This window comes from Ictalurus furcatus, chromosome 15 (genome assembly GCF_023375685.1).
Source record: "Ictalurus furcatus strain D&B chromosome 15, Billie_1.0, whole genome shotgun sequence".
Classification (NCBI taxonomy): domain Eukaryota; kingdom Metazoa; phylum Chordata; class Actinopteri; order Siluriformes; family Ictaluridae; genus Ictalurus; species Ictalurus furcatus.
Window position 1 is genome coordinate 27,073,687 of NC_071269.1, and position 27,553 is coordinate 27,101,239.

Consider the following 27,553-nt stretch of genomic DNA (forward strand, 5'->3'; position numbering starts at 1 on the left):
TTATGACCTTCAGAACATCAACAAACTGTGTGGAGCTTTCTTTGATTCATTCTTTACTTTTTCTTCCTTCTCGCTTTGTTATCCATTCTTTTTTTTATTTCTTTCTCTTTCATTTCTTCATTCGGTTATTTGCTTCTTAGTTCTTTCATCTCTTTCCAGATTTTTTATTCTTCTGTCCTTCTCAATTCTTTATTTATTCTTTCTCCATTCGATCTTGATTCTTTATGTATTTCTCCTTTCATTTCTTTATTTCTTTCTTCCACTTTTCTCAATTAATTCTTAATTCTTTTAAAAAAATTATGTCTTCATTTCTATATTTTAGTTTTTCAGTTCTTCCCTCCTTCCTTCCTTTCTCTCTCGCTATCTCTCTCTCTCTCTCTCTCTCTCTTTTTCTCTTTCTCTCGCTGACCTTTGGAACAACTTGTGTGGAGCCTTCTTTCTTTCTCAATTTTTTCTTTTTCCTTTCTTCCAGTTTAAGTCTTTATTTTTTCTTCCTTCTTGATTCATTATCCATTCTTCTTAAAAATTTCTTCCTTTCCTTTCTTAGTTTCCCAATTCTTTCTTTCTTATTTATTCCATTGTTCGTAATTCATTCTCAATTCTTTTTAAAAATGCATTTCTCCCTTCATTTCTTTCCTTCCTTTCTCTCTCTCTCTCTCTCTCTCTCTCCCTCTAACTTTATGACGTTTGGAACATCAACAACTTGTGTGAAGCTTTCTTTCTCAATTCTTTCTTTTTCCTTTCTCCTTGATTCTTTCTTCCTTCTTGATGCATTATCCATTCCTTTTTTAAATTTCTCTTTTCACTTATTTCTTTAGTTTTTCAATTCTTCCTTTCTCTCTCCCGTTCTTTCTCTTTTCACTCTCGATTCTTTCTTCATCAAGTCTTTTTCAGTTCTTTCCTTGATTATTCTTTTCTTTTTCGAATTGTGTGACGTTACAGAGTCTAGTGAGTGTTCGTAGCTAGTACAGTTATCCCGCTTTGCTAATCTAATCCGAGAACAAAGCTAGCATGAATCCGAGCATGTACCACGTGAATTACACACGTGATTATTATACTGATTAGTGCGTTATTTCATTTTGTTTGCTTTAGAAGCTGTATACAGTATAGATCCTACTGTGTATGCTGGATAGGCCACACCCACACGAGACAATCTACGAGCTAAATGAGATACTCACCAGTAGTGTGCTAGTGTGACTGTGAAGTGATATTTAACATTAAATTGCTGTTAAAGTGTTAAGAAGGGTGCTGTGAAATCCAGAACCATAGACCAAAATCCAAACGGGCCAAAGTGAGTTTTGGCTTCTTTTTATTTCTTTAACTCCACCTACCTGCCTGAGTCTGAGGTTCTGCCGTGGTTCCATCAGACTCTGCAGAGACTTGAAGAACCCTCTCACATCCAGAATAAAAGAAAATATCTGTTTTGCACTCTGTTGGCCAGACTGACCATCTAGTTCATTCCATCAGTGACCACATCCCTCCCTCATCCCTCTCGCATCCCTCCCTCTCTCTCCCTCTTGCATCCCTCCCTCTCTCTCCCCCCCATCCCTCCCTCTCGCATCCCTCCCTCTCTGAGTTACTGCACCAGTGTGCAGTAAAATGCCCCACAATTCATCATGTCACACTTCTCATTAGTCCCTTCATCTCTCTCTCTCTCTCTCTCTCTCTCTCTCTTTCTCTTCTCTTGTATTTCATTTGTTCAGCATTTAAACTCAGTCTTCCCAGATCATTATTTATATAGCACGGAGATCACGGTTATCTCTGTAAACATCACTTGTCCGTCAGTGACAAGTCAGTTTGCAGTCCCAGTCTTCTGCTGAAGATGATTGTGGGATTTGAACTAACAACCTTCTGGTCATTAACACTGAGCCATAACTGAACAGAGAAAGAAGAAAAGATAGACAGGAAGTAGAAAAGGCGAGTATAAATGTGGAAATTATAGAACAACACCACAGAAACACCTCCGCTATCAGCAGCAGGTCTGAGAACATCCTGTCAGTGAGAATGAGAGTTACAGAGAGATCAGAAAGTTCCTCGGCGTGTTTCTCGAAATGTTGACCTTCTGGACATCCGCCATGTCGCATCCACGTGGTGTAAGAAAAGCTGAGTGTGAGCGCTTATTCACAGACAGGAAACTGATGGAGGTTAAACAGGAAAGAAACGGAGCAGGCACAGATTTCCTGCAGCATTTCTGGGCTCTAACGAATGAATAAGCACTGTGTGTGTGCGTGTGTGTGTGTGCGTGTGTGTGTGCGCGTGTGAGTGTGAATGTGTGTGTGCGCGTGTGAGTGTGAATGTGCGTGTGTGAGTGTGCGTGTGTGCTTGTGTGCGCATGTGTGTGAGTTTGAATGTGTGTGAGTGTGTGTGAGTGTGAATGTGTGAGTGTGTGTGTGTGTGTGTGTGTGTGTATGTGAGTTTGAATGTGAGTGTGTGAATGTGTGTGTGAATGTGAGTGTGTGTGTGTGTGTGTGTGTGTGAATGTGTGTGTGAATGTGAGTGTGTGTGTGTGTCTATATACTGGGTGATTTGATGAAGTAGAGTCACTGTAACCATCCTGAAGTTGATTATTTTCCTCTAACAGCACGTCCTCGAGGGTTTTATTCCTCTTACACCACAGCAACTCACCAACAACTACAATTTATTTATTAAAGGACCGCGTCCATCTATAGTTCAATTGAATGTTTTTCTCTCTCTCTCGCTCTCAAGAACAGGAGCAGGTCATAAATCTCCACAGAGGGGTTACGGGCCAGATTGAGGAGCCTTCAGGTGTATTTACACAGAGAAAGCACTCGGCCGACAGCTGCATCTCGTCTCAGCTCTCTCCATGGAGAGAGGAACACAGCTGGAGGTGATGAGAACATCGAGAGATTCATGTCTCTTCTGATGTGCTGTGGAGTCTGGCATCAATCCACAGATCACACGCTGGAAAGAGTGAACGAGGAACATCAGCACCTCACTTCAACACCACAGGGCTTCATCCTCATCCTCATTCTGACTGAGTGTGTGTGTGAGTGAGTGTGAGTGAGTGAATGTGTGTGTGTGTGAGTGTGAGTGAGTGAATGTGTGTGTGTGTGTGTGTTTGCGTGTGTGTGCGCGAGTGAGTGTGTGCGTGCAAGTATGAATATGTGTTCGTGAGTGTGTGTGTGAATGTGTGTTTGTGCGAGTGTGAATGTGTGTGTGTGGGCGTGTGTGTGCATGTGCGAGTGTGTGTGTGTGAGTGTATGTGTGTGAATGTGTGTGTCTGAGTGTGTGCGTGAGTATGAATGTGAGTGCGTGTGTGTGTGTGTGCGTGCGTGTGTGTGTGTGTGTGTGTGCGTGAGTATGAATGTGAGTGCGTGTGTGTGTGTGTGTGTGCGTGCGTGTGTGTGTGTGTGCGTGAGTATGAATGTGTGTGCATGTGTGTGTGTGTGTGAGAAATTGTATTTTAAAAAAACTTAATTTTCTGGGTTTTTTTGCTTGCTACAAACTTCTGGTCAATAAATCCTGTCCAATAAAACACACTTTTGGTTCTTTACACAGGCAACATGACATCAGCCTGATTTAATCAGGGAATGCTGGGAGAATTCAGTGATTTCAGTGTCATAAGCACTCGAGGGAGCTCAATACAGCAGTGACAGGATGAGAGATCTCACCCACACACTCTGATCTCCAACACGAAAGACACGGAGTGAGCAGATATGACAGAACTGAGAGAGAGAGAGAGAGAGACAGAGAGAGAGAGAGAGACAGAGAGAGAGAAAGAGAGACAGAGAGAGAAAGAGAGAGAGACAGAGAGAGAGAGAGAGAGAGAGAGAGAGAGACAGAGAGAGAGAGACAGAGAGAGAGAGAGAGAGAGACAGAGAGAGAGAAAGAGAGAGAGACAGAGAGAGAGAGAGAGAGAGAGACAGAGAGAGAGAGACAGAGAGAGAGAGAGAGAGAGAGAGACAGAGAGAGAGAGAGAGAGACAGAGAGAGAAAGAGAGAAAGAGAGAGACAGAGATTGAGAGAGAGAGAGATTTAGAGAGAGATTTTGACTCCAAAAAGTATCAGAGTGTCTTATATAAGTAATAAAAGTAAATAAACAGTGTGTGTGTGTGTGTGTTACATTAAAATACTGAGTGATGAAGTTGATTATTTTCCTCTAACAGCACGTCCCCAAGTGTTTTATTCCCCTCATAACACAGCAACTACAAATGTTTTTTATTTACTAAAGAATGAAACGTCATACTTTTATCCATTTATAGTTACATTTAATATTCATGAAAGTGAGTTCCTGTCATCACTTACGTTATAGTAGCTATAAACACTCGTTCCCTCACCATCCCTCTCTTTATTCCCCCTCTTTATTCTCTCTCTATTCTCTCTCTCTCTCTCTATTCTCTCTCTTTATTCTCTCTGTATTCTCTCTCTCTATTCTCTCTCTCTATTCTCTCTCTCTGTATTCTCTCTCTCTGTATTCTCTCTCGTGAATTTCACAAAATCTAAACAATTGTACATTTTTAAAACACGTTTATTATTAGTGGAGCGTCTCCTGTACGAGTCCGTTTGAGCTGTTACTATAGAAACCTGTGCTACTGTCAGAGCTGCTGTTATAGAAAATTAATCAACACCTTCTGACCAATCACAGTCCAGAATTCTGCAGGTGATGTGTAGATGATGAGAAGGTCAGCAGTGTGGGTTTTCTGTCTCAGTGTGGGTTTGGGGAGATGAACTCCCGCTGCTTCCCTCTGTTTAATTAGTCTTAATTATTAACGAACTGTGAGAAATTACAGTGCAGCTGTTCAGAAACAATCATTAACTTGGAGTTTAGCCTTAACTGTGTGTGTGTGTGTGTGTGTGTCTAAGACCATGGGAGTCCCAAAGGCAAGTCAAGTCATGTGGAAATGTGATTTTCATTCCTCAGAGGGATTAACGTTACAGCCCCAACAAGGCTCTTAATAAAATAACACACTCTGCTTTCTTTCTTTATTTCACTATCTATCTATCTATCTATCTATCTATCTATCTATCTATCTATCTATCTATCTCACTAAATCTTAATGTCTCCCTGGACATGTGACTTTAATACATTAAAAATTATCTTCATACAATAATAATAGTTTAATATATTTTAATGTCCTAAAATTGCAGAGGAACATCTTACTTTTAACTTCATTAACAGAACCAAATGTTATATACAGACGTATATACACGAAACTCATAAACAGCATAGGAAATTCATCACAGCAACTTATATGGTGGATTTAAAACGTGTGAAAAACACGTGTAACAGTTGAAGTTTTCTGTAAGAAGACGTGCATTTATTTAACATTTATGGAAGGACGGAGGAGTTTACTCTTCTTTGCGGTTTCTCTGTAACACAAGAAGCTGCGATTTTTTGTCTTTCAAAGACTCAAAAGATATAAAGAGAACGTAATAAATAGAAAAAAGGAAAAAAGAGAAAAAGGAGAAAAAAGAGAAGCTGGTGACAGAACGAGTGTTTATAGCTGCTATAATGCAAATTAACACGGAAACAAAAACGTTCATAAAAACCTCATAGCACCAAGTTTGTGACATAGACCTAAACATGACGACTGTATGAACATTTTAATACTCAGGTGATTATCTGATTATCTGAGAATTGTAAATAATTCAAGAATTAAAACAGAATTTAAGGTTTTTATTATGAAGCTGCTTCTGCATTATGTGTATTTGTCCCAGTGCATGTTTTATATGGAATCCTACAGGAATGTGCTTTTAATGAAGTTTTGTTTCATCACAATGGAGCGGTGAGTGACGCTGACCGCTTTCTCATCACCAGACCATCATCATCACCACCATTATCATCACCACCATTATCATCACCATCATCATCACCATCACCACCATTATCATCACCATCATCATCACCATCATCACCATTATCATCACCACCACCACCACCATCATCATCATCATCACCATCACCACCACCACCATCATCATCATCACCACTATCATCATCACCACCACCACCACCACCACCATTATCATCACCATCATCATCACCATCACCACCACCACCATTATCATCACCATCATCATCACCATCACCACCATTATCATCACCATCATCATCACCATCACCACCATTATCATCACCATCATCATCACCATCATCACCATTATCATCACCACCACCACCACCATCATCATCATCATCACCATCACCACCACCACCATCATCATCATCACCACTATCATCATCACCACCACCACCACCACCACCATTATCATCACCATCATCATCACCATCACCACCACCACCATTATCATCACCATCATCATCACCATCACCACCATTATCATCACCATCATCATCACCATCATCACCATTATCATCACCACCACCACCACCATCATCATCATCATCACCATCACCACCACCACCATCATCATCATCACCACTATCATCATCATCACCACCACCACCACCACCACCATTATCATCACCATCATCATCACCATCACCACCACCACCATTATCATCACCATCATCATCACCACCACCACCATTATCATCACCATCACCACCATCATCACCACCACCACCATCATCATCATCACCACCACCACCATCATCATCACCACCACCACCATTATCATCACCATCATCATCACCATCACCACCATTATCATCACCATCATCATCATCATCATCACCATCACCACCACCACCATTATCATCACCATCATCATCACCACCACCACCATTATCATCACCATCACCACCATCATCACCACCACCACCATCATCATCATCACCACCACCACCATCATCATCACCACCACCACCATCATCACCACCACCACCATCATCATCATCACCACCACCACCATTATCATCACCATCACCACCATCACCACCACCACCATCATCATCACCACCACCATCATCACCATCACCACCATCATTGTCACCATCACCACCATCATCACCACCACCATCATCATCATCACCACCACCACTATCATCACCATCATCACCACCATCATCACCACCACCATCATCATCATCATCATCATCATCATCATCACCACCACTATCATCATCATCACCACCATCACCATCATCATCACCATCACCAGACCATCATCATCATCATCATCGCCACCATCATCATCATCACTACCATCATCAACACCATCACCACCACTATCACCAGACCATCATCACCACCATCATCATCATCATCATCATCATCATCAGGTAGAGATTAGTCATGTTAATAAATCCATGTGTAGCTCTTTAAATGTATATATTAATAACCTTAAATTAAAGCCTGTTCTATTACAAATCACTTCACATCACTCTCTCTCTCTCTCTCTCTCACACACACACACACACACACACACACACACACACACACTCCGCCCCCTCCACTCTCTCACTGTTATGCAAGTTTATGCAATCTGATAGAGAGTTATGTAAGCAATAAAGAAAAAGAGATAAACAGACAAGGAGATAGGGAAAGAGAGAGACAGAGGGAGACAGAGAGGGAAAGAGAGACAGAGAGAGACAGACAGAAAGACAGAGGGAGACAGAGAGGGAAAGAGAGAGACAGAGAGAGACAGACTGGGAAAGAGAGCGACAGACAGGGGAGGAAAGAGAGAGAATGACAGAGAGACAGATCCTCCAGTAGGCGGATCCAGAGTCTATCCCGGGAATACTGGCCGTGAGGCGGGAATACACTCCGGATAGAGCACCAGTCCATCGCAGGGCACCAAACACATACATTCACACAATCTTTCACACCTATCATGTTTTCAGGAGATGGGAGGAAACCAGAAAACCCAGAGGAAACCCACATAGATACAGGGGGAACATGTGAGACTTCAGTTTCATTGTGTATAATGAGGGTGTAATCAATACATTTCCAGTAAAACAGTGATGGTGGACAGACTGGGGGCTGAAGTTATAAGACATTCACTATAGAGCACACAGTTGTATAGAACATTTCTGTACGCTGTATACACAATTCTACCAGGAAGGAAGGATCTGGGGTTTTTCAGGTTTGAAAAGCTCGAAAGATCCAAAGAGAAGGAAGAGAAAGAGAAAGAGGGAAAAGAAAGGGAGAACAATAGACTGAGTGAAAGTGAAAGACAAATTAACAGAAAGCAAAGAGAAAATGAAAGATAAAGAAAACAAAAGTGAAAGAAAGACAAGTAGAGAGCAACAGCAACGTCATCGACAGGGATTTCACCTTGATATGACCTTGATCCTGTTTGGATCAATTCCGAAATCTAACCAGTTTATCTGCTTATGATGATAATTTCATATAAATCCAGCTAATTCAGTCTTCTGATCACTAAACAGAGATTATGTACGGGTTTCTGTTGTTAAGACCAAGATTCGTACCTCTCTCGTTCAGCGAATTGGTTGAGTCATTTGATTCGCACCTTTCTCGTTAAATGAATCGGTTCAGTCATTTGATTCGCTCCTCTCTTGTTCAGTGAAATGACTGAGTCATTTGAGTCGTTTGAGCTCATTTAGTCCAGTGTGTGTAGTAGGAGTGTGTGTTGGACTGGGTGTGAAAAATAACTAAACACAAACATAAGTACACACACATAATAAAATAACACAAACGATACATGACTCATGCTGTGTGAATTAGTGAACAAATCTGAGCGACTCATTTAACTGAAGTGAGTCAAATGATCTGAGTCACTGAAATGAATTCCAAATACTGACTATTTCACATTCCGGGGTTTGTGCGTAATTTTCATTTGGTCGCCTTTTTCCCTGAGGTGTATGAAGGGATAGCATCCATTTCTGTACACTTCTATAAATACAGGTTTTTGTTTTTTTTAAATCACACAGTAAGATAAAAATTACATACTTATGTGACATGACACGCAAAATAAGCCGAGAAACAACTCAAGCAAAAATATTGAGCTTAAATGAATCATTTTTAGTTCTAAAACTCAAGGGTTCACTCCATTCCATTTTAATCTCAATTCATATCTGGATTTCTGTAAAGCTGCTTTGTGACAATCACCATTGTTAAAAGTGCTATACATAAATAAAAAAGTTTTTTCTACTTTCAGCTAGCACACTTGATTCTATAAATGAGATTAAATTGTGATTAGCATTTAAAAGCCATTTTACTTCCTGATTCCTGACTGTTAGACCACAGCGCACAATCACACACACTAGAAAAAAAACACACATCATTAAAAAGGTACATTAAGCAGCGATGTGAAAGCAGTGATAACTCACCAAAGTCGACCGAAATGTTGTTAATTCAGCTTTAACAGGAAGTCACAAAACTCTGTTCACTCAGACGACGTAGAAACACCAGACAGAGGCTTAGATGTGTAGATGTGTAGTCTGACACCAAACAGATCACCACATACTGTATACACATATTCCCTTTTTAAAACTTCACACACGAGGATGAACTGATATTAAAACGATATAAAAATAAAGTTTCTTCTTTTTCTTCTTCTCCAAACTCTCTTTCTAAGCTCTGAATCGGTGAGGAGAACACTAGACACTGGACGCACACGGCGTAAATAAATTATTCTCTCTCCTGCGTCAGACCGGATCGGATCACATCAGGATTCTCGAGTTCTCAGAGTCACAGCTGATCCTGCACGATACGTGATGGCTTAAACAAAAGAAAAAAAACTTCAATAATCTTCATGATCCTCTCTCGCTCACGTCCCAAATCCCTCCCTGATAAAAAACATAAAACCAGGACGTTCATCAAAACGGAGAAGAAGCACGTGGCGAATCTTTTCTAGGTAACAGAAGGAGATTGAGTTTCATAATGACGTCACATTCAGAATGTCAGCGTGCTCCAGCAGGTCACTGAAGAGATGTAGTGAGTTACTGTACATCTCTCTGTAGTGCAGATGCACTTAAAGCAACGAATGATGCAATATTACGATTCAATTCTGTACAAACAACTCGATTTTATTCATTGAAACAAGCCTTAAAGAGCTACTCATGAACAATGTGGTTAAACACCTTAAACAGAATCGTCTCTTATAGTAAATCACGAAAGAAAATTTTCATTACTAGGGTATTTTTCCAAAAAAAAAGAAAAAAAGAATGGTGATTCGTAATTCGACAGACGCACCCATCTACAATCTCTCGGAAACCCGACATCATCCGCACTGTGAAGCATGCTGGTGGCAGCATCCGATTTAACTCCAGAGAATCTTCACAACCATGTCATAAAGACCGCAGCGCTGTTAAATTCTGCATCCTGATTGGGCAGAAGGTGTCGATTCATTTTCCATAAAGAAATGCAGCTGCAAATCACAGCTTTAATATTAATGCGCTTGTTCTAATACGTTATCGTTTCTATAGTAACAGATCGCGGCAGATGCTCCACTAGTAGTAAATGCAGTTTAAAAATTGTTGATGTGGTGAAGTTTTCAGAAATTTAACATGTATGGAAGGAGTCTCCAGTGTCAGCGCTGTGTAACAGTCGGAGGTAAAGCTGTAAGTTTTAAAGCTGTAAGTTCAGGACCGAGGAGTTTACGGTTCTTTGCAGTTTCTCGATAACATGCGTAACAAACTGAGGGTTTTTTTGTCTAATTATCTTCAGGAGAGATAAAAAGAGAGAGAGACTGGTGAGGGAACGACATTTTTAGAAGGCTAGTGTTGTCATGATGGATGATTTATAGTGATTCAGAAAAAAATTATACCGTTATTAAATCTTGCGTCTAGTATGGACCACATTATAGAGAATATTAATATACAGTATATAAATACATTACATTTATATTTATTTATTCAGCAGATGCTTTTATCCAAAGCGACTTACAAATGAGAAAATAGAAGCAAAGCGATATATCGAGCAGAGAACAATACAAGTAGTGCTACTGTACAAATGAGTGTCCCGAAATCATCAAACGTATATTATATATTCATTCAACACCATGAAGATGCAGCAGATGTCCTCTAAAATTCTCTAAAGCCTTTTGTTGTGCAGCCGAAACGGCTAAAACGAAGACTTGTGAGAATTTCAAACGCACAAACGTGTTCGTAAACCGCGTTTGTGATACGCAGACGGCGTGAACTCATACCTTTTAGTTCTTACAGAGATGCAGTACTTCCACATGCCACTCCACAGAGTCGTAACATCACTCACCAGCACACGCGACATCATCCACGGAGGAAAAAAAACACGACGTGTTAAATACGAAAACGTCTAAATCTGACACACAGGTGGCATTTCTCTGAAAACAAAAGCGCTAGTCTAGGAAACCGCTTCCTCTTTCTCTCCACTTTCCACAGATTTCATCATCGCTCGTAACAGAAAGTGAAATTTTATTCTGCAGCTGGAGTTGTTCTTCTGTGTGGGCCGAGATGGAGGTTTGGATTCGACCAGGTTAGGCGAAAAAAAAAATCCAAAGTTATTTTAATGTAAAAAACGACAACAAGGAAAGAGATTAAAGTAATCCTGTCTTCGATGAGATCTTATTTTCCTTCTTCCGCCCTTTATTTTGTGCTGGTTTTCCTCCTCAGTCGGGCCCTCATGGAAACGACTTGCATGTTCCAACAACAACAACTGGAACCGGGCGTGATTCCAAACACGCCTCGCCTTCGGCCTCCGCGGAGGATCTGATCGCCGAGTTCGAGAGGTTCGAGGGGTTAAAATGAGGCTGGGGTTAAATTCAACCAGAACACAAACACAGAAAAACGAAGCACAGGCGTGTTATTGTACAGCAAGAAACAGAGTACAGGAGCGTCGTTGTTCTCGCAGGCGGAGACGGAGTTACGCTTAAAGTGTCTACATTTCTGGAGATGCCATTTCTCTACAGCATAATGAGGCCTTTCAGACTTTACACTGCCGCAGCTGTACTGGAAAGACGTAATGGTTCTAACACGTACGAATACAGAAAGCGTCTGAGCAAAACCCTGCTGAGACAAGAACACAGAAGCTGGATTACCTGCGAAGCGTACAATAATCCCCATTATGCACAGATTTACAGAGCAAAGTGAATATTTCTTTAGTTCTGAATACACCACAGCGTTGCTGAGTTCTGGATTCTGATTGGTCAGAAGGTGTTGATTCGTTTTCTATAACAGCGGCTCTGAGAGTAGTGCAGGTTTATATTAATGCGCTCATCCTAAAACGTTATCGTTTCTATAGCAACGGCTCACTCACAGGAGCGTGTACCGATAAAAGACAGAATAAAGTCAGGCTGGCGAGGGAAAGACTGTTTATAGCTGCTATATCATTTGTTAGAACAAGAACTAAACTGTTTAGTAACTATTAACGGATAAAAAGTACATTGTTCTTCAATAAGTGTTCATTGTAATCATTGGTAAGAGGAATAAAACACTTGGGGGCGTGCTGTTCGAGGAAAACTAAACTTCGGGGTGAGAACTGTAACTCCGCTTCACCGCACCACCGCCTTTCCTAGAACAGCCCCGCCCACAAGTGCTTCTTTCCTTACTTAAAATCTAAAACACTGATCAAACAGTACGAAAAGTTATAAACGGTTCTAGCGAAGCCATATATGGTGTATATAACCGTCTAGTTCATTCAATGAGGACGAACAGAAACCTTCATAAACACCGTGTGAACACGTTTTTACACGTTTTTGTTCTTTTCATGGCAATAAAATGATGTCACTTATAAACGCAACACCTTTACGTGTGGAACAGCAATCAGCAGAGACGATTAGATCCTGACTCGGAGTAATGAGGAGCGGTTTAGCAAAGTGACGTATAAATCAATGCGACTCAGGAAGAATCATTACGGTGTGTTTGTAATTCCAATGCAGGATAATCCACGACGAGGACGATATAACACACGAGGGAAGAGTGAATTTTATGATTAATATCAGCAGTGCAGTTTGTATTTGAGCCACAATGACATGTGGAGACCCACAGGGTTGTGTTTTAGTCCTGCTGCTGTTCTCTCTTTATACACAGAGACACTTTTAGACATTTAATCCACAGAAATAATGTCTGTTTTCACTTCTGGATGCCAACAGGATTAAATAACAATAATAAATAAAGTAATAACATAATAAAAAGGTACAGTCCTAGTCTGGAACAACTGCAATAAATTTGAGTTAGATAACTCTGAGATCAACACGCTGAGAACGCTCCACGTTGGGACGGATTTACAGGAAGTTAAACCCAATTTCACGGTTGAAAGTTTGTACAAATTTACACCAGTTTCAACTGAACGGATACGGCAAAGACGTCCATATTTAATTCATTTCTATCCTCATTTAATCCCCAGCTTTAACTTTTTGACTTTGGAAAGGATTCACATGTAAATTTTATGTGAAATAGATCACTAAATCAGCAGCGAAGCTTGTTTTTGAGACAGAAAGGGAATAAAAGATAAAATATTAACAAGGCATCCCACAAGTTTCCGTTTTAGGCCCGCTTTTGTTCGTTCTTTATAGACAGCCTTTTGGACGTTTAATGCACAAAGAAAATTTTGCTTCTGTACTACACTCATGATATACAATATTATTTATTAATTGTTTTGGAGGACAAAGTGTTCAAATGCACTTAAATAAAATCCAATGCTATAAATAAAATAAATCAAACTAAATTTAAAAATTAAAATATAATAGAACTATAATAATATTTATAATGTAATATAAAATATATAAAATACAATAATAACTATACATCCATAATGTAATTGTACAGTAAACAACTGCAAACACAGAACCCTCGTTTCCTGGAGGATTCTCAACAGGAGATTAAAAAAAAAAACAAACAACAAATGCAGGTGATTAAATGAATTTGTGTCCTGAACTAAAGCTCGGCTCAAACAATAAATCCAGCTCAGCACTTTGCTTACCTTTTAAAAAAGCCACTCGGAGGCTGCAGACACAGAAACTGCCAATAATCTAAGCACAGAGCTTTGAACCGGGACATCGTCAGGGACTCGGCGTCTCGTGGTCAGGTGGTGAAATGAGGAATATCCATCATCATCATCATCATCATCATCATCACCTGCACCCAAACAGGGACCACAAATTCATAATACACCTGAGAGCACGCTTAGCGGTTACACCGAGTTCCTGCTTCGCCGAGCGGCCATGACGGCGCCTCGCTGAAGCGCTCCATGCTGAAGAAGACACTCAAAATCCTCCTCAGTGCACTGGGACTGGAGTGCAGGTTCCTCTGAGCCGTGTGTCGAGGAACGGCTAAAACCTTCCCAAATGTGTATCGTGGAATTCCAGGGTCACGGATTCACGGATGAGCTTCATCCATCACATGTAGACTGTAGACCTACTACAAGCTACACGTGTACAGTATGTGTGTGTATGTGTGTGTGTGTCTGCACCATTCCTGTCCTGCAAGTGGTGAACATCTGCAGAAGGTCATCACCAGCGTATAGGAGAACACCTCTTCCGCCTCCTCCTCCTCACCGTCACTCTGCAGTCGAGCGTCTCCCGGCTTCTCGCGTGTGATTCTCAGCTCTTCTGCAGCCGAAAGCTCAGCTCTCATACATGCCGAATTCCCGGTTGCCAGGCAACACCATCACTACTGAACTTGCAAATGATTGTCTGACAGCTGCTGATTGGCCAGAGCAGTCAGAGAGGCGGGGATTACTGCATCTCCTGTGCGATGATGTCATTGGAACAGAATAAAGAGATGTTCGCTGTACTACATGTGAAATTTGTCTCTGTGCCGTGGTTTTGCTTAATAAGCATCTACAGACGCCTGAGAAAGCGTTTCTGAAGCAATTCTTATTCTTAAACGTGAAACAGGAGGATGAAGAATCGAAATCTCAGAAATGTATTATTTATTTACTCTTTAATTTCAATTCATTTCCTCTTTATATTTTAACCAGCTTTAACTGCAAGTCAGTGTTAACTTTGCAATTTCTTTCACCAACACACACACACACACACACACACACACACACACACAAAGTTTATCCTCGTTGTCCTCCCGAGACCTGAACTTTATCATCATGTATTTTTAATTCCTCTTTGCTCTGGTAAGTATCAGAACTCGTTACTCAATCATGAGGAGGAACGCGTTATTTTTTAATCTGGGTTTTTATATTTCATTTCTATTACTGCAAAGAAAATAAACTGTGTGTCCAGGATTTTCATGTTGGTTAACAGGTTTCCTACATTACCCATAATGCCATGCTGATAGCAGTCCAAGTGGACACTTCATGTTTACCTAAAGAGTGTGATGCAGCGGCGCTTTAGTGTTTTAGTCTGTCCAGCTCGCTCACCTCATCACCAGTACTTCCAAAGCTTTCACACTAATTCCTCCGTCAATGTCGACACACTCATCAGTGTGGAGTTAAGCGCACAGGGAGGGGTTCATTATTATAGATTTAAAGTTTTATGAACATTCCACAATGCTTCATAAATTCACAGCTCACAGCTATAATGTGCAATGCATGTGTACACACACACACACACACACACACACACACACAGCTGCATATAACAGTATTCCAGAAGTAAGAACAGCTCATTTAAGTTTCTGTTAGTTTCAGTTTCTGGTCTTTAAAAAAAATATTTTTATATTTCTGCAGGTTTCTGTTCAACCTGCTCGCTCAAAACATTTTCCTGCTAATTGTCTTAGAAGAAACTGCACACTCCCTCAGGCGCAAATACAAACGCTTAGAAAAACCCAAGCAGTACGAGCGAGAGCTGCAGAGAGTTTTAGACACGTCAGTGACCTTACGTTTTAAAAATCGAGTTTAAACGGTCTCTAGCCACAGAGGATGAACAGGATGAATCATCGCCTCTAGTTAATCTGAGAGCACTCGTTCTGACCCGGACAGAATCAGAACCACCGAGCACAGAGACATGATCCATTTAACTCTCAATTACAAATCTGCAACCTGGTTAACAACCGGATTAAAAATCGTCGAGTGGAGCTGAGCTTTCGCGTACTGAAACCAGGATCTAGAACCAGGTTAAAGAAACTCTCACTCTGTCCTTCATTTTCAGACCAAAAAACCCCCCAAAACTCAAAGTATCCAAGATTCCTATTTAAATGTAATGTAAAATAAAGTCAATCAACCTAAACATGTGCTTCTTTAGTTTTCCATCGGTGAAGTCATGGAAACGCAGCTACCAGTTTAGTGTCTTACGCTGAACCTGTGTCGAAACATCACCGATTAGTTCAGTAAATGAGTATAAAAAATAAATACACATACAAATTAATTATGAATTATATCATCATCATCATCTATATCATCATCATCATCTAAATTACTTCTAATACACAGCCCCGCCTTCAAAATGTATTCAGGCCACACCCCCTACCTAGAAAGAAATAAAGTCATTCAGTTTTAAGTTTTTACACCTTGATTGTTTTAATGTTTTATCTCTTTTTATGTCCTTTTTGTCACATTTATAGATAAAATTGCATCAGAAACGACACTAACATAACAAAATTACTAGCTATTAATAACTACACTAAGCTAGCCTTACACTTTACATTTAAACGCACGTCATAAAAAAATGTGTAAGTCTTAATTTAGTTGTAAGTTGAGATCAGAGGTTTGGAAAGTATAATATGACGTTATTGACGCGATTAAAGATGGCCGACGGCAAAGTGCTTTCAGCGTGAGAAATTTCTGATCTCAAGTCCAGCAATAATCATCCCTGCAGGATTTAGCGATTTTGCGATCGCAGAAATTAACGCAAAAATCAAGAAAACTCCTCAATATTCAGAGGAGCTCACGAGATTTCAAAATGACCGCAGATTTTCCACTGATCTGTGCCGAGACGCGTCACGTGATGTCATCACGACGCGCATTCAGCCAAAGTGTTCTTCCATTCACACGTGTCGACCACGAGTAGAGCTAAAAGGTCTTGTTTACAAACAAACAAACAAACAAACAAACAAACATCACTGCGAAAGACCGCGCAAAACAATTTCATGAGATTGTGATTTTGCCAATTCACGTAGGTTTCCGCAATAAAAAAAAGCACAAAAAAACTCTATGACGGAGTAAACAGGAGGACGACGAACTCACGGGACAGCCACGCACATGCTAGAGACGACGACTACAAATGAAACGCGTTACTTCAAGCTCAATTTGTGTTTGTGTGTGTTTATGGAGACATGCGATCACACAGAATACGATGAAATTTGATTGCAATCGATTGCAGTTGCGGTGTGATCAGGAACTACCGTAAAAAGAGCGATGTAAAGGTTAGAGGCTGAGGGACCGCGTGTACCTTTCATTTCTGTCCAAATTTTTTAATGTGACCTTAAAATAGATTTCTTTAAGCCTAGTGCATGTGGTGTAAAAACCCATACGTTTAAACATTGAACTCGGACACCACGACACAGGGCGATCTGTCAGCAAGAAAAAGCACAGAGAGGAAGAAGAATAAAAAGGTGGAAAGCAGAAGGATTGGTGTTTGACACTGCAAACGTGACTGCAGATGTAAGAAGCTCTAACCCGTTTACATCACTGCTGCATTACCAGACACACTTTCCCTCTGGAGGACACCTACTGCAGTGACCTGATTGCACTGCGCCCCCTACAGGCAAACTGCATGCACTACACTACACTATACTACACTACAGAGTCTTCTCAGGTCGACATTTCTGTATTATAAATTCTTTATTCTAATATTTTGAGATACTGGATTTTTGATTTCTCTGAGCTATAAGATGTAACCATCGAGATTAAAACAAATATCTTTGTTTTTTGGCTTTGAAATATTTCACTGTATGTGTAATAAATCTAGAATATATGAAAGTTCCACTTTTTTAATTAAATTATGGGAAAAAATTACTTTTCCACCATATTCACTTTTTTTTTAGATTTTACTTTTCTTTATTTATACTAGATGTTTCTAAACAAAGTTACAGACAGCAAAGAGTTAATAAAATAAAATAATAAAAAATAGAAATATATAAATACTATAATCAGTGAAAAAAATAAGAATGAAAAATAAACACAAAAAAGGTAAAATCAGAGAATAATGTCATGAATAAAAAAATTATTAATTATAAATTAATTAATATTAAACTCAATAAATTAAAATAAAACAATTTTAAATACCCACATTAGCCTTATGCAGTGATCATGACAATAAAGATAATTTAGAACCAACTTTGAGAATTTAAGGACAAAATATCACATTTACAGCACAGCTTAGCTACAATAATAATAAAAAAAATAAATAATTGTTATATTTATATATGTATAATTATATGGTTATAAAGTTTATATAATTTTTTGCTTGTATTTCCTCATTTGTAAGTCGCTTTGGATAAAAGCGTCCGTTAAATGAATAAATGTAAATGTAACTGAATATAATAATTGTGATTATATATATATATATCACATTTAATTATAAATATAAAAGTAATAATGATTATAATGATAACAAATAAGTAAATAAATAAATCATTTTTAAATGATTGTTAACAGTAAAAGATACTAAACCAGTGTCTAAAAAATAAATATTTTATTTGCATTTTGTTACATTTCAGTTTAACATGCCACTTCAACGTCACATTCATCTACATTTTTTATTTCTTTGGCCTTGGTTATGTTTTTTTTTTCCCTGCAGTGCGACTTCCTGCTGCTCTTAAACACTAATTAGTGCTGTGTGATGCGAAAATATCATTCTGAATAAATTAAAGATTTATAAGTGTTTCATCTACATTATTACTCACGCTGAACGAAGTCACGCATTTGACATTTAAATTTTTCTTCACCAATTATTTAATATTCTTCCTTAATTATTGTTTAATACTAAATAACTCTTTCGTTGGCAAAATCTCAGTGAAATTCAATATTGCATTATTTCATGCATTGTGAAACATTGTGGGGTTTTTTTGTTGGTCTTTTTGGTACCACTGACGATTATATGATGAACGATTTACCCATAAACAAATATAACATTTTAATTATGATGTTTGCACAAGAGAGAATTTATTATTTTCTAATCCTTATAAACTTGTGTGTGTGATTATTAATAATTCTTTAAAACATGCAGCACTTCACTGGATAACTCTTAACATTTCCTTGCTGTCTAAAATGGAAAAATGAGGAGAAATGACACACATTCCGATTAAAATTCCCAAAACCCGGTGGCAGTTCAGACGATACACACACACACACACACACACACACACACACACACACACTGTATAGTTCCACATGCACATGGGAGATAAAACAGTCCATAAAAGACAGGTTTGAAGAGGAAGACGGAGGAGTCGTAGGCCGGCCCGAGATTCTGCTTTTCTCTCCGCTATCTGGACGGACCACTGCTCCCAGAGGAAGGACAGCAGAACCGGTGAAGATCGTTATCTTCCCTGGCAGAAAAGCAGAACACACGCAGTACACAGAGACACAAAATGGCTGCTGGAAGGAACTCGGTACGGAACGGTGGTTGTGATGTGATGATCGAGCAGCCAGAGCGTGAGGAAGAGAGCATGATGCATGACGCACGATGCATGATGAAGCAAACAGGAAGTGTTTCATACAATGTGATGTTTTTCCCCCCGCTGTGTGAACACACTGCATCTGATGCTCCGCTAGAATTCATGTCTAATTAGCGTTCTCACTACTGCTTTATGAAACTCGATGTTAGAACACAGAATGTTCCTGAGAAGTGCAGAAAAGTGTGAAGAAAGAGGTCAAGGGTAGCTCTCAGTATGATCACCACCGCCACCACCACCACCACCATGCTTCACAGACACAGCAGAGATGGCGTTCTCATAGTGTTGGGTTCAAGTTTATATTTTGGTTTCATCAGACCAGAGAAAACTTTTCACTCTTTCATCAAGTCCAGCTTTGTGGAGGGTCCAGGCTCTAGTTGTCCCATGAACAGCCTTTCCAAACCTGAGCTGTGGCTCTCTCCCGCTCCTTCAGAGTTACCCATGACCTCTTGGTTGTTTCTCAGAATAATCCCCTCTTTACTTACTCACTGACGTTTAGTGAATTGTCTCCTGTGTTTATTTTAACCTTCAAACCCTGATTGATACCTTCAGGGAACTTTAAACCTGGATTTGTTTTGATCGCTCCTTGGTGTCCTTCATGACGCTGTTTGTTTAGGTATTTTCTCCTGGGTTCTTCCAGGAACAGGTGAATTTATATCAAGACTTTTTACACGATACTTTAATTACCTACATGCCGACTCCTTTCATCTGATCCTGAGACTTTTCACGGAAACTGAATTAATTTACAGATTTCACAGTGATGGGGTGGGGGGTTTGGGGGTGAGGGGGGGGGCGCTGAATATTTATGCAACCACAACTTTTTACTTGTACCTAGTTTTGCAAACTATATTGATTTTTCCCCTCACATCAATTTTTTAAAAATGTAGATCCATAACATATAATCAAATCAAACTTTTCGATTTCATTTCTGGAACATTTCAGTTCCAGATTTTAACACTACACCAAGTAGGAAAATTCAAAGGGGGTGAATACTTATGCACAGCACCATACGAGATCTGGGTTACTAGTTCTTCCTACAGCAAGTCAATAATAAATGAAATAACTGTATAATTAAGCAGCACTTGATTGTCTCAAGGGGAAATGAAAGTGTTGTAATGAGGTTTAATTGAATTCATTATGTTTACACTATTACAAAAAATATTTAATGAAAATGTAAAAAGCAGTGCCGTAATTCAGCCTGTTCTCATTTAGACAGGAAATACACATGCATCTTAACAGGAAATGAGTGAGCAAAGTCAGCAAATGTAGCTATGGTCCATGGGGGATGTGTATTTTACATGTTATTTTTCTAAATGCTATTTTAGGTGAAGTACCAGCGTAAAACAAACAAAACAAAACAAAATCTAAGAAATAACATAAAATATTACAATTTAACTTGTCGCAGAACCCTGAAATGCTAACATGGCTAATAATGAAGTCATGCCAGTTAATACGCGATCATGCTAACTAGTCAAGCTTAGCATGCAATCGTTTCACTAACGTTTAGCCATGTTACCATTTGTACGAGATGTTTGTTCGGCTGAATAAAGCGATGCGAGGTCGTGATTTAGCGATGAATCGAGTTAGGCTAAGTGTTTGGGACTAGCGTGACGCTTACCTGCACTCTTTGAGAGGCGCAGGCACGGCTAGCTGCTTATTGTACAACGGAGCTGGACAGCAATACTGGTGCAAAGTATCTACAGACCTATGACACAAGGAGAAACATACAGTCAGAAAGTCAAGGAGAACGTCCGCGTTTATTTATCTACACGGGAAAAATAGATTTGAGAGTTCAGGTTAGCATCAAATTAGCTATGTCTGGAGAGGAGGTGACTGATGATCGAATGGTGGAGTGTATTCTAAACAACAATAAATATGATTTTATTCTGCGTCAGTCTGATTTTTAAGATACAAAAGGAACAAACTAAATATCAAGTTAAAAAATGAACTTTTTTTAAAAAATTACAGCGATTACGATAACCGTGCAAAATGTAATTTCTCCTTGAGCTCATAGGTCTTTACAACAACTCTATCATATAGGGATGCACCGAAATTAAAATTCTTGGCCGAAGCCGAAACCGAATATGATGAAAAACTTGGCCGAAAGCCGAAGGCCGAATACCGTTCACGTTTTTTCCATTTATTTTACCATTTTTTTCACCATTGCTTAAATTAAATAGTCAAAATGTGCTTTTTACTATTTTGTCTTGCTTTTCAAAGAAAAAAATCAATTACAAAAACAACAATTTCAAAATATTTATTTAACACTGAACATTTTTTTTCATTCCAGCAGGCATAGGCTACCAACAAGGCACAATATAACTTTAAATAAATAAAATAGTAAAATAAAAATATTTTGATGTGGTCATCTTTGAGCCCCTTGAATAGCCGATGTTAGGCCTGTAATTGACTGCTGAAAGAATGGAACACTCTGTAGCCTACAACTAAAAAGTGCATTGAAAAGTACATTGACAAGAGTGCAGAAAATGGTTCTATTGGGTTCTATAGGGCTGGTTATATTGGGGATATATACCGCTCACGTCCCTGTACACCTCGCCGAGTATTGTAGTGGATATAGTACAGTTAGATACGTTGTTAATGTTATGATCCTTGATAGATTTAGTTAGTTTAAACTATAGATTAGTTCATTTAGTCCCCGCTGGTGTTTCCGCTCCCAGTCCATAGTACTACTTCATGTTTCTTGTTTTGTGTTGTGACCCTGTTTTCGGTGACCGCGACACTGATTCCTGCTTTGCCCCGTTTATGCCTGTTTGCCGATCGCCCGACTCTGTTTTGTCTTTACAAACTGTCTTTACCTGCTTCCATACTCTACTCCCTTACGTCTCGCGACGCACGTGTCCACAGTAAACCTCCAGTCAACATCCGAAGAGCACGTAGCTCGTGCACGTAGCTCGTGCATGCGCGCGCCCCCCTCATCGAGGTCGTGACATTCACGCGTCTCACTCTGGTTGCTAGGCTATTTGGTTGCGTCATCAAACACGTCGTTGTTCGGTCAAATTTATTCGGCCTTTTCACTTATTCGGCCGAACACCGAAAATGCTTTTTTTGCTATTTTTGGCTGAATAATTTCGGTTGCCGAACATTCGGTACATCTCTACTATCATATCATATATATATATATATATATATATATATAAAAATTACATGCATATATTGTGTACTACTAAAGCCACCAATCCAGCAGAGCATAAGTAAGTGCCCCCCTTATTGTCCTGCATTACATTTGGATGAGTTAAATATTGGATGACTTTCATCGCATATGCCCAAAAAAAATAAACAAACACTGTCTAAATAGGGTTACTGACTTTTTTTTCTTTCTTTTTTTTTTTTTTTAAATGCGTTTCAATGTTTCTGACGACTACACTCTCAAAAAGCGTTAACAACATGTTCCCAGTATCAATTATGCAAATTTAAAAAACAAATGACAAAAATAAGTTGGCATAATATAGCTCAAATGTTTTTATCCAGGCGTAATTTAAAGTCTAATCTATCTAACTAATGTAAAGTAGCTAACTAGTTACAAAGCGAAAATTATCGAGCTAACTTAGCTAACTAGACAATACATACGTGTTAATGTGTTCTATGACCGTTTATATAATCAGACATTTGACTTCTACAGAAGAAGCAAATGGCTTTAATTTACATCTTAATGTAATGTAAATATACGCAGCAACATGGCGTCCTCGCAGCGCTACTGCACATTACGAACACCTAACACTCCGTCCTGGACGTTTAACATCCAAATGAAACACTCATGCATTTGTTAAAATGCCTGAACGATTCCTGCCCAAAGCCACTGCAGGATGTGTTCTTATTCTTCACGTGTCCAGACAATGCCAGCGTGCTTTACAGACTTTAAAATCCTCCTCTGGCGCTGTAGGACACCGTGCGCTGAAGCAGACGAGGCCTTTAACCCTGAAGCTGGTGCTTACAGTCACCTTCAGACAGTCATATGATATTCCAGCCCGAGGCGTTCGAGCCTCTGTTACACACTCACACGTCCGTTTTTAGACACGAAGCCGTTCAGCACAAAACAGATGGCTGGGTTTTTTCATGTGTTATGCAACGAGAGGTGTAAAGACGGAAAATAAACCTATTAATAGAAAGAGAAGCGAGGAGGCAGATTTTAAGACAATTCTCTTTATATTATACGTCTACATTAAAGAGAAGCTTGGTATAGATTAAAAAAATAATAATTAAAAAAAAAAACAGACAGATCTATTCAAAGAGTTTAATAAGACTGTTGATGATGCAGAGGTTAAAAGCTGAGAGAAAAGACAAATGGAGATGCAACTTCCAAGATGTGGAGGAGAATTCCACGCCTGCCATCTCTCGTCCTTTCTCCATTGGCTCAAAGACATGAAGAACACATCGTGACCTTAAGCCCTGCGAGCACTCCATCCTCCGTTCCCTTCTCTCAAAAGCAGCACTGTTACTCTTCTCTGTCATTTAAACACGATTTCACACCCATCAGTCTGTTTACTGACTCTGAATCAATCAGAGTGCAAACGATTCTCTTGGTTCATTCGGTTCATTTGCTTTATTTGGTTTAGTTTGGTTTCACACTGCACGTAATTAAAGCAATTAAACGCTGGAGTTCCCCCCAGACATGTCTGAATTACATTAGCTTAATTATGGTTAACCGCTAGCAAGTATTTTAGTGCTAATTATCTGTACAATTAATTTGCTTAACAGATTATTTGCAAGATGTCTTATTATTATTATTATTATTATTATTATTATTATTATCTACATAATTTACTAGTTTATAGATTTAATTATTTTACTGTTTATTAAACTATTCTTCCCTTCATCCACAATAATGATGTATTAATTAATTCTGTAGGTGCGTAAATGAATATGAGTGGTGTGGGTGAGGATGAGTAAGTTGCAGATCAGTGCTCCGAAATGTTCTGAATCGGTTCAGAACTTCGCACCATGATGCCTTTTACCAGCCATATGACATTTTACACAAAACTGATCATCCAGAGATCTCAGAAATATGAACCAGCAAATCTCACTTATACAGAGAGGATCAAGCATATACATCACACACAGGCTGATATTACATACATCATAATACATAGAAGAAGAAGAAGAATGGGGTACTTGCACAGATCAGGAGTGATGGTGGGGCTTAAAGATATTTGATGAGAAGCAAACACACACTTAGACAATCTCCTCATAATGCAAGCAAAAGTAAATACACTCATGAAACCAGCATAAGCGTGATTCGGTCTCTGTTAAAGCTGGAGGATCTGATTAACATCATCACTACCTTCATAACCTTCTCCGACATCCACGTCCTGCAGCAGCTCTGCTCGAACCTCTGACACACAGCAATGTGATTAATATTTACAAAATACGAAGCCCAACAATGAGCACCTGCATGAAAGAAGTTTTCATTTATTTACCGTACACATTCTAGTGGGCTCAAAAAAATGGTTCAATTTTTGTAATTTTTTCCACTTTTTTTTTTATTTGAGACATTTTTATTTGAATGTTTTCATGTTCAGAACCTAAAGAGTTTCTGAAGGAAACTTTGCAAAAAAATAAAAATAAAAAAGCTTGTGAAAATGGAACATGAGCACGTGTGCACCAAAATGTTCTGCTTTTCTGAGACCGACACCACAGTACAGACCCGACGCCACAGTACAGATACGCAGTACAGACCCAACACCACAGTACGGACCCGACGCCACAGTACAGATACGCAGTACAGACCCGACGCCACAGTACAGACCCGACGCCACAGTACAGACCCGACGCCACAGTACAGATACGCAGTACAGACCCTACATCACAGTACAGACCCGCAGTACAGACCCGACGCCACAGTACAGATACGCAGTACAGACCCTACATCACAGTACAGACCCGCAGTACAGACCCGACGCCACAGTACAGATACGCAGTACAGACCCGACGCCACAGTACAGACCCGACACCACAGTACAGACCCGATGCCACAGTACAGACCCGCAGTACAGACCCAACACCACAGTACAGATACGCAGTACAGACCCGACGCCACTGTACAGACCCACAGTACAGACCCGACGCCACTGTACAGACCCACAGTACAGACCCGACGCCGCAGTACAGACCCGACACCACAGTACAGACCCGACGCCACAGTACAGACCCGACGCCACAGTACAGACCCGATGCCGCAGTACAGACACGACGCCGCAGTACAGACCCGACACCGTAGTACAGACCCGACACCACAGTACAGACTCGACGCCACAGTAGAGACCCGCAGTACAGACCCGATGCCACTGTGCAGATCTGACCCCACAGTACAGACCTGACGCCGCAGTACAGACCCACAGTACAGACCCGATGCCGCAGTACAGACCCGACGCCGCAGTACAGACCTGACACCACAGTACAGACTCGATGCCACAGTAGAGACCCGCAGTACAGACCCGATGCCACTGTACAGATCTGACCCCACAGTACAGACCCGACGCCGCAGTACAGACCCGCAGTACAGACCCACAGTACAGACCCGACGCTGCAGTACAGACCCGCAGTACAGACCCGACGCCACTATACAGATACGCAGTACAGACCCGACGCCACAGTACAGACCCGACGCCGCAGTACAGACCTGACACCACAGTACAGACCCGACACCACAGTAGAGACCCGCAGTACAGACCCGATGCCACTGTACAGATCCGACGCCACAGTACAGACCTGACACCACAGTACAGACCCGATGCCACGGTACAGACCCGCAGTACAGACCCGACGCCACTGTACAGATACACAGTACAGACCCGACGCCACTGTACAGACCCGCAGTATAGACCCCACGCCGCAGCAGACCCGATGCCGCAGTACAGACCCGCAGTACAGACCCGCAGTACAGACCTGACGCCACAGTACAGACCTGACACCACAGTACAGACCCAGAGTACAGACCCGATGCCACTGTACAGATACGCAGTACAGACCCGACGCCACTGTACAGACCCCACGCCGCAGCACAGACCCACAGTACAGACCCGACGCCGCAGTACAGACCCGCAGCACAGACCTGCAGTACAGACCCGCGATACAGACCCGCAGTACAGACCTGACACAAAAACATCTTTAATATCACAATGTGATGTTTTTAACAGATTGCCCACGCACACACACACACAAGCACACACACACACACACACACATATATACACACACAGCTCACATGACAACCTCCCTGTGGAATATTCTTGTTTACACACATGTGACTGGACTCACACACAAAATACGAAGCCCAACAATGAGCACCTGCATGAAAGAAGTGACTCAGCAGGTCAATCAATTAAACACACACACACACACACACACACACACACAGGTTTTATCCCAACAAGGTCATCAGAAATGAGTACTCACATTTTGGAGAGTCGGTACGCCATGATGGGTCGGGATGGAGGTCAGCTACTCTCAGAGAGTGTGTGTGTGTGTGTGTGTGTGTGTGTGTGTGTGTGTGTGTGTGTATGTGTGTATGTGTGTGGAGTGTTAGAGCAGGGACAGGGCAGCAGGAGGATGGAGTGTGGAGCTGCAGTCTGTTGTTTCATTCAGACTCATCAGCAGCTGTGATGCAACACTCGCATCACACATCCACACCGGAACGTACCAACTGTGATGTGAGGGGTGTGTGTATGTTTGTGTGTGGGGAGGGGGAGCATGTTTTTCATTTTAGTATTTTATTATAAATATTCATTTCTGACTTAATTGTTTTTTTACTTTGTGCTTTTTCTTCTCTTTAAATGTATTTTATTAAACATTTATTTCCTAATTAATTTTCTGATCGATAAAAATTTCTATTTAAATTTAAAAAATAAATACAATTAAATACAGTGAAAAAGTTCAGAAAAATGACACTATGTTTGAATAGATTCTGTTCAGGAGATAAATATAGAGATATTTATTGTTAACATTACTTTTGAAATAAATTCTTTATTGTGCAGCATGTAGTGACTTTTCCACTTTCATTTTATTTTTATTTAAGAAATGTTTAATTGTCAGAAGCAGTGCATGAAGTTATTTTCAATGGCATTACTTATTATTATTATTATTATTATTATTATTACTAATATTATAACAATTTAATGTACTTTTTTGTTTTTTTCCTTCATAATAAGTGTTACTTTTC

At 40.1% G+C, this 27,553-nt stretch overlaps 1 protein-coding gene across 1 annotated transcript in view; it reads right to left on the bottom strand.

Annotated features, from left to right (window-relative positions):
- Nucleotides 1–11,723, bottom strand: part of LOC128619535 (IQ motif and SEC7 domain-containing protein 1-like) — a 60,467-nt gene extending 48,744 nt beyond the window's left edge. The window contains exon 1 of the mRNA XM_053643765.1: nt 11,037–11,723. Within this exon, the coding sequence (XP_053499740.1) occupies nt 11,037–11,119 (83 nt within the window). The 5' untranslated portion in view covers nt 11,120–11,723. The remainder of the gene's footprint in view (nt 1–11,036) is intronic.
- Between the last annotated feature and the right edge of the window lie 15,830 nt (nt 11,724–27,553).